The 9,572-nt window shown below is 30.6% G+C and overlaps 1 protein-coding gene across 1 annotated transcript in view; it reads left to right on the top strand.

The window, feature by feature from the left end:
• Nucleotides 1-9,572, top strand: part of LOC106467151 (protein brambleberry-like) — a 26,268-nt gene that overhangs the window by 3,882 nt on the left and 12,814 nt on the right. Inside the window, exons 3-7 of the mRNA XM_013927472.2 lie at nucleotides 739-924; nucleotides 3,084-3,306; nucleotides 4,368-4,484; nucleotides 7,647-7,826; nucleotides 8,324-8,530. Of these exons, the coding sequence (XP_013782926.2) occupies nucleotides 739-924; nucleotides 3,084-3,306; nucleotides 4,368-4,484; nucleotides 7,647-7,826; nucleotides 8,324-8,530 (913 nt within the window). The remainder of the gene's footprint in view (nucleotides 1-738; nucleotides 925-3,083; nucleotides 3,307-4,367; nucleotides 4,485-7,646; nucleotides 7,827-8,323; nucleotides 8,531-9,572) is intronic.

Raw genomic sequence — 9,572 nt, 5'->3', positions numbered from 1 at the left:
CAATTGAGAACCTACCAGTGATGAACTCAATTTCTGGTCCTCAGAAGTTATGCTTTCATGTATTCACAATTGAGAACCTACCAGTGATGAACTCAATTTCTGGTCCTCAGAAGTTATGCTTTCCTGTATTTACAATTGAGAACCTACCAGTGATGAACTCAATTTCTGGTCCTCAGAAGTTATGCTTTCCTGTATTTACAATTGAGAACCTACCGGTGATTGAACTCAATTTCTGGTCCTCAGAAGTTATGCTTTCCCGTATTTACAATTGAGAATCTACCAGTGATGTCCTCAGAAGTTATGCTTTCCTGTATTTACAATTAAGAACCTACCGGTGATGAACTCAATTTCTGGTCCTCAGAAGTTATGCTTTCCTGTATTTACAATTAAGAACCTACCGGTGATGAACTCAATTTCTGGTCCTCAGAAGTTAGTGATGAACTCAATTTCTGGTTGATAGTTACGTTGACTCGTTCTGTAGCCACTTTAGAAAGTTGTATAATGTTTTGCGAAGTATTTTAATTTGACCATGCACGTGGGTTAACAAGGCCGAAACTGTATTTAGGAACTTACATGTTTTTTTCGTATTCTGTTTTACACTGTTTTTCCTGTAAGGTTCTTAAGAGTGATTCATTTAGTTCTGTTAAAGATAATATGTGACTGAAATAATAATGTTAAATCCATTATTGAAAAGATTAAATTTGGCATCCATTTAGCCTAAACATCATTTGGTTTTAGACGCTGAGGGATTGCACTAAAGACATGGATCAGAACACGTGGAATGCCTACCATATTGTTAGCAACAGAGCTCGAGCTGTTTGCTATGCAGCAAGACAGCAACAGTTCACAGCCAAAACGGAGATTACAGTAAACAAGTTGATGTGGACAGCAGAAAATCAGCTAGACAGTATGAAAAAGTTGGAGGTTGGTGTGAACTTTTGAATGTGTTTAAAAAAAAAAGATTAAATAAACTATTCATAGCTGTTGTGAAAAAAAAATACTTAATAGAATTTAATTAGGAAAATTCTGCAATGAAACAAAATCTAAAGACAATGACTGACCGTTTTGTTTTCATAATTGTGGATTTTGAAACATTTGGGTGATTGGAAGCAGAGTAGAAACATATGGCACCAATATTGCCTATGATAACTCAAAGTTTTGATTTAGTGACTGAAAAGTTATTCAGTAACATATTTTTCATTCCAACCTTGTAGACTAAAGCCACCTGAGTTTAATAGTAGCTATAATAACACTTGTTGAACTTTGCTCTGAAACAATATTAATAATGTCCAGGTATATCTGTAAAAACAAACATTGTGTAACTTAATTGAGTAATTTACTGTCCATAAAATGTGTACTTAATCGTATATCATTCTTTCTCGATGCCATCACATACACGATCATATATATTAACAGCAATTTCAACCTGTGTACATGTAGTAAAATATTGTGTTTGTGATCAGCATACTTTTATTTTATACTAAATTATTACTTCAGTAAATGTTGCACTAGATAGCTTCGATGGATATGGAACTGATTAGGAACATGTGATGTTATGATTCTATAATATTCCATTAATTATCAATTTCAATAAAGATTGATTAACCATTTCTGAGCCTGATTTCAAAAAATAAAATAAAAAATTTCCCTTCTCACAATGGAAATGCTTGGCATGAATCTTTAAACATACTAATAGTATCTAGTTTTGGCTTAGAATAATTTATATAATTTCATATAGCATTTCCATAATTGTTTAAGTTGTGAAATTTACAAAACTATGTTTTGAGAAACTGTTTTGTAGTAAGATTTAATGGTGGCCTGAATCATTGAAACATTTTGATGTTTGCTTATCTTAGTCACTAAATCTGACTAAACCTATCTGTTGTTTTGTCATAGAATAAATTTTTTGTGGCTTTCAAACACATAAATTAATATGAAAAATTTTCAAGAAGGAAAGAAAAACTATCTAAAAAAATTCTCAGTTCTGTGAGTTGTTCCCAAGTCTTCTAAATTTCCCATTAAATGTTCTTCTGGTCATTTTCTCGTGAATCCATGAATTTTTGCTCAAGCCAGTTTATTTGCTCAACGACAACAATATAAATAGTTTGACACCTCTGTCTAATCGTATTTAAATAGTGTATGTACATCAAATTTCAAAAATGTGCTTCATTGACAATTATTCATATCAGATGATGCAATATCAATTTAACACAAAACATTCCCGGTTTCCCCTTGAAGAAGAAAGGTCCACCTTTCGAAAGTACTCGGGTTATAGAATATCACATTTTATGTGTTTTTCTAACATCATGAATGTTGGGATAACATAAAAAGATGAGGGGGGGTGGATAAAAAAAGCTAATAAAACTACTAACGCAGAAGAAAAGTAGTGAGAGAAGTAAGTTCTGGGTAATTGTGTCTTCAAGGAATAATAGTGTCTTGATAAATACAAATCTCTACATTGGGATAGGTAAAAAAAAAAATTTGAGTTGTTAATGGGTAAGACTCTTTAAGGAGCTGCACATAAATGAAAGCTTGAATATTTTTTATGACTATTTGCTGACTCCAGTAAATAAATACTAAAAAAATAATATATAAGTTCTGAAATATTTCTGAGTTAAATATTGTTGAACTAGTTAGAATTGCTGTTTTTTACTTAAATATTGAAATTTGACATGCAGATGTTTACCCATCAGCTGAAAAGTACTTACAATTCTGGACAGGGTTAAGACCAAAGAAATTATTGTTCACAATATGTAGTACTGGAATTAATGAGAATAATTACACATTTTTTGTCATATTAGAAACAAGTGATTAAGTTGTTCTCACTTTTCCAGTATACATTAGTTTCATAGATTTTACATTTGTGGGAAAAGTAGCTAAAAACTTGAGGGTTTAAGCCCTCCAATCTCTTAACTCGTATATATGTGCTATTCCCAGATTCCACAGTCTAAGTAACCTTATTCCCGTGGCTCCTAAAACTTTGTGAATGAAGGTTACTTATATAATTTAATTCTTGCTTTAAATTTCAGACGGTGCACAAAGCTTTTAATTTTGCAATGATTTTTTTCTTTCAATACTGCTAGGAAGGTCAAGAAAAGATGGGAGACTTGACCAGCCATACTCTTGAAACCATGGCAGCTGGACAAAAAGACCTAATGAGTCGACAGGAGATACTAAAATCCTCTCAGCAGAAAATCCAGTTGTTCATAACTGGTAATATGCGGGAACTCACCAGGGAAAAAGCACTGATTGCAACAGGACAAAAAGAGCTAGCAGAAATGACTGAAGTCATCAAAAAAAAACTAGGTAGTCAGAAAACCTTTCCTATTCAACCACAAAACTGAAATGTTGAATGTTTTTAACTGCAATTAACTTCTGAATACAGGGGCATAGCTAGCAAAAATTGGTGTGCATGCCAAATATGTAAACTTCAACACCAAATTTCTGAATTAAAATGGTGAATTATGTTATTTCATCAACTAAATTTATTACTTTTCAATAGAATCAAGATTTTTTTTAAGTCTATATATCTGTGTATGTGTGTGTGTGATTTTCATTTTTATAACAATTCAAAAACGGAAAAATAGCAGTATCTTGTTTAGATTACTAGTAAGTAGTTTTATATTAACTTTGTAAGCTATTTATTTTTTTTATCAAAATGGGCCAAGAGCTTTAATTATAACAACCTAAACCAAAATCCCAAGTTTGTGTCCTAGGCCCGGCATGGCCAGGTGGTTAGGACGCTCGACTCGCAATCTGAGGGTCGCATGTTCGAATCCATGTTCCGCTAAACATGCATGCCCTTTCATCCATGGGGCATTATAATGTGACAATCAATCCCACTATTCATTGGTAAAAGAGTAGTCCAAGAGTTGGCAGTGGGTGGTGATAACCAGCTGCTTTCGCTCTAGTCTTACACTGCTAAATTAGGGACGGCTAATGCAGATAGCCCTCGTGTAGCTTTGTGTCCTTAAGTTCCCAGTTTGCCAACAGCATTTTCTAGCTTTGTTATAATTTAACTTTGAATTTGCATGCTTTACTAGTAGTTTTTTTAATTGACTTTCAAAGTAAAAGTGATTGCGGTTTTCTGAAGAATGTTTCTTTTTCGATTTTTTGTATGTACAGTCAACATTAAGTGAGATGTTTCAGCGTAATGTAACTTTTGTAAAAACTTAAGTGTGTGTTTTGTTTAGATTTGTAAAGAGTACTGGCAGATTTCTTTATACTAATGAAACATGTATAACAAACTTGATTAAAGTTCTTTTTTGATTGAAAGTAAAAAGATTGGATAAAAAGGAAAAAAGTACCTTTATTTTTGCAAATGAGATTTTCAACCACAAAATATGAGAATTTCTCGAACAATGTAGATACTGCGAGCAATCGGCTAGAGAAGAATGAAGTAGACAGACGAAAGAATCATCAGGAAATTCTTAATGATTTGGCTACAGTCCAAAAAAAATCTGAAGAAGTCTGGAACAAAATTGGTAGGTGTGCGCATCAAGGGATTTCTCTAGGATATTAGTATGATATTTTATAAATCAAAATCAATTTTTTTTTCAAGGAACTCAAAAAAAAACTGTAGTTTTTCTTTGACAAAAGCTACTTATTTACCAGGTTAAAGAATTATGCAATAGAATGAAATTTCGTTTTTGTAAGTTTCTTGTTTTTGTACGTATAAAGCTTACTTGTTTTGTATCGTGTGAAAAAAAAAAGTTTGATGGAAGGAGAAGCAGATGAATTTGAATATTAACATTTAAGGTAATAACCAAACCTTAATTTCCATTTTACAATTGAGAAATGTTTTTTGATAAGAGTTAGCACAAAGGATCACATATGAAGTGTAGTAGACTTAAAATAAGACCCAAAACTCGAGCGCTTTCGAATAGTTGACTATTCTTCTTTGTTCTCCTGGAGAAGAATAGTCAACTTTTCGAAAGTGCTCGAGTTTGGGGTCTTATTTTAAGTTTATTACACTTTATATGTGGTCCTTTGTGCTAACTATTTTATCAAGATTGATATTCCACTCATGGACCCGATTTTACCAAAGGAATTTCCTTAATTTTTTGTGAATAAGTTAAGGTTATGATCTCCTATTTTCTAGGACGTAATTACGATGACGAACAGGGCCCTGGATGGGTTATAAGAGTAACGGTCAAATCTCACTATTAGTCTAGAATTGCCCACGAATTGGCGGTGGGTGCAGTTGACTACCTGCCCTCCCTCTAGTCTATCACTTCAAATTTAGGAACGAATAGAGCAAATAGTCCTGCAAATAGTTGACTATTCTTCTTCACCCTTTGTTCTCCTGAAGAAGAATAGTCAACTATTCAAAAGTGCTCAAGTTTTGAGAAATGTTTTGGTGTTGTTACAGGCCTTTGATAGTATGCTAGTTGTCATTCTTAGTGGCTACTATTATGATCACTTAATACACTGACTATGGGCTGGGTGGAATCCAGCCAGCTTGTAATTACCAAAGTAACCATGAGAAATTTTCACAGAAATTTACAGATTATCAGTAAACATTACAAGGCTTTTGTACTCAAAATATTGGATTTTTTAATTAATGATGTGTTCAAGCATTTTATCTTTTCGAATGTTAACTGTCTGACATGCAAAGTAATTTTGATTTTAAGGTTAAAAAATACTTTTATGCGCCAAAAAGTTGTCAAATTTCAGTTGTGAAATCTCATCTCCAAATAATTATCAAATTTTTTTTTTTTTAGAAAAACCTTTTATGTTATCTTTGTTTTCCCTATCTTATCTCTGTGTGAGTTTGGTCAAATTGACTGACCTCGTAACCACCATAAACAAAATGAGCAAATAGGTCTAAATTATGCTTTTTTTTCTCTAGAATGATTACAGGTTGTAACAGGAAACCACAAATGTTTATTATAAATAGCTTAATTTTTTGTTAACATTATAAATACTATTTATTTTTATGACTTTTATTTTATTGACCTTTCAGCCATGTCTGACCAAGACTACAGAAGTTGCAATCACGTGACCCTTTTGTAGCTCATGTTACCATTTCTAATAGCATAAAACTGACCTTTACAAAGTGCAACTATCTTAGTTGACCAGTATTATGTAAAATAGTCACATTTCAGTTGTATATTATTACTATTTACAAACAAATTTTTAAAGTTAAGTGATTTTTCTTAAAACATAGAACAGTAAATAAAGAAATATATATAAAAAAACAAAAAAACAATCTCTGCTTCTTACGATTGTAAAGAAGTTTATACTTGCTTGCTGTACCTTGCATGCTAAGCCTTGTTGAATTTTGTGGAGGATATAAAACAAAATAACTTTATTAGGTTTTATATGTGAATTTTGAAATAGCAAAAAGTTATAAATTGTTATACCAATATGACATAATTCCACTATAATTTATCCGGCTTAGTAACTAAGCTGTATTTGGGTATAAAAAATAATAATTCAATCACCATTTCACCTTTCCCCTTTAATATGAGCTTCAAAAGAAAGACTGATTTGGTGAAAAGGCTGAGAAATCTATGTGGGGAAATTCCGAGCTTTTGATTGGTTATAAACACATGATAGAGTGAAATGGGTGTACGTAAGCAAATATTTCCAAAAATGGAAGAGGTGGGCGAGGCAGCTGTGTTTGATTTTTTTTAATATAGTGATATCTCAGCAAATAGTAAAGATAGGAGGTTTTTCTCTTATATTATAGCTTGTCAATATCAGTAATTTGTATTTGGATATCACAAATTAATTGATTAGTAGATTATCTTGCCATTTAAGTGATGTAATCACTACTCACAGATAACTTATTCATTCTTTAAAATGACTAACTGTAGATAATTAACTACCAAATGTTACAATATAAAAGCAAGAAAGTTATGTAAGCTTATAAGGGACAATTTAATTTTTCTATCATAATTTAAATACCACTTATTCTGTCATAATGTAATCCTACTTTCAGTGGTTGGTGTTTATGTTCATTCTTCATAAAAACAAATTTTATGAAGTTATTAATTGAGTGGAAAATGAAAGTTCATTTTTAATGAAGATTCACGAAGTGTAGATTTGAAGCAGTATGTACACGCACACATAGTTAAAATGTGTTATCTCAATAGAATGTGCTCACATTAACACTTCTTGTTGTTTACCATTCTCTGGTTCTTCAATTTTAGAAAGATGTATAATATAAATATTTTGTTTTCAATAATACATTCTAAATTTTAAAAGAAGTTTGACTTCAAAATTGGTGGATGTGTTTGCATAAATGTAGTAGATGGTTGTATTTATATTAGTTTATGCAAACTTTTATTAATAAATGGTATGAATAGAATTGCAGCTGTTCTTGAAACCTTCAATGCTCGCATACATTAGTATTAGTTGATTGTGGGAAAACGTTAATTTTAAATTGTGAATGCTCAAGTAATCTGAAAACTTGGAAGAATGGTAGCGTAGCTTCTGTGCGGGTAAACGTATGAAACCTTCTTCCTAATTTAAAGTTTTTCATGCAGCTCTTTATGGATTTTACTTTCTTTCTTAACTGTTTCTCACAAAATAACTAAAATTGAGGTTATTGATAATTTTATTCTTAGTGAGGTTTATTGAAAGTTGGCTCCTTTGGCTGGATAATGCATTGTTAAACATAAAATCTAATGTTTTTACAGACATGAGCACACAACAATTTCTCCAAAACCATGAACAGACAGTTAGCCAATATCAAGAAACCCTTGAAAACCTGAAACGTATCAATGAAACTGCTGCGTATCTGCTGGATCTTGTCGATAAAACAAGGCGGGAAGTTGATGAGAAAATTAATTGGTTGGCTGGTTTGGTGGATGGAGCAGGTTAGTGGAGATTCATTTTTTATTTACTAACATCAAAATAAAATCAACAGAGGTCTGTTTAATGGCAGCCGATTTTAAATATTTCAAGGTTTTTACAATGCGATTCTTATAATGATTTATGAATATATACGAAAATGCTTTTAAAAAAAATGTAAAATGGACAATTAGTAAATTTTTCTGTTGATACACTTTAAAGTTATTAGTAAAAGTAAGAAAAATAATTGCCTAAATTAATTACTCCTTACATTATGTGTTAAGTAGTAAACTGTAATTAATTAATTAATATTCTATTTATATAAAAACATTGTAATATCTAGGTTATCAAAAAGCTTTAATCCAATGAATTCAAAATGAGTTTATGACAAATGTAAAAGGTCCTATAAATGTCTGTTAAATGGATAAGAATAGTTAATGTATGGTAAAATTAAAACAAAATAAATACCTGATCTTCCGATTGTGTATGTAATATGTTTTTAATTTTTGCATTTATTTTCAAGGTGACCAGCTATCTGTTATGTACACCTGCACCATGCATGGCGTTTACTTTCTCATTACTGCCATTGGTTCGGTGTTTCTGCAAACCCCCACATCCTCTCGTATAATTCTTCTTTTATTGATTGCACTGAACGTTTTGAGTGATGTGAGACAGGGAGTGAGCCTGGACTTCACTGCTCTGACAGTGATTCTGATTTCTGTTGTTTTAGGTATATTTAATATCTGTTTTTAGTCTAAAAAATGTTTTAAAAAGTTCAGGTTTATGATACAGCTTCTGTCTGTATCTTTATTTTATGAGAATGAAGGAATTATAAAAATGATAAAAATAAATAATAAAAAAATAAATGATAAATAATAATTTCGTGGTGGGCAGAGCACAGATAGCCCATTGTGTAGCTTTGTGCTTAGTTACAAAACAAACAAACGATAAATAATAATTATAAAAATAAATAATAAAAAATAAATGATGAATAATAATTATAAAAATAAATAATAAATGATGAATAATAATTATAAAAATAAATAATAAATGATGAATAATAATTATAAAAATAAATAATAAATGATGAATAATAATTATAAAAATAAATAATAAATGATGAATAATAATTATAAAAATAAATAATAAATGATAAAAATAAATAATAAATGACAAATAATAATTATAAAAATGATAATGATAAAAATTAATAAAAAAATAAATGATAAATAATAATTATAAAAATAAGAACTTTAGTTTTAGCATAAAATGTTTTCAGTTGATGAGCATTGAAATTTTTCTTAAAAATTAAAAAAAAAAATTACTAACACAAAATTAAAACATTTTCTTAGCAGAAATAATACTTATAAGCTTGATGTTATAAACATAATTTGAATGTAGTAACATAACCTTCAAAAATAAATATTTTTACAGGGATAATAATCTATACTATTATTCTGCTTGTTTGTATGTACGACCGTTACGCTTTCTGACCAAGAACCTGCTGCATAAGCATGTGTAGTTAGAATGTTTCCTCCAAGAAAAACCGCGCGTGCGCATTATTCACTCTAAGACAAACAGTCTGCTTACGGCAGAGAGCTGCACTGCTCAGTGATCTCATCACTGCAATTGCTGTATGACACAAGAAGTAACAGCAAAAGGGGAATGTAAATATACTTTACTAACCATTTTGTACAACAGAATATTAAAAACTTGTCAAAGTTTTTAAAAAAGGTTTGACGTTAGATCGTAGAATAACATTATAAGTTTAT

This window comes from Limulus polyphemus, unplaced genomic scaffold (assembly GCF_000517525.1).
Source record: "Limulus polyphemus unplaced genomic scaffold, Limulus_polyphemus-2.1.2 Scaffold2509, whole genome shotgun sequence".
Classification (NCBI taxonomy): domain Eukaryota; kingdom Metazoa; phylum Arthropoda; class Merostomata; order Xiphosura; family Limulidae; genus Limulus; species Limulus polyphemus.
This window is presented reverse-complemented; position numbering and strand designations above follow the sequence as displayed.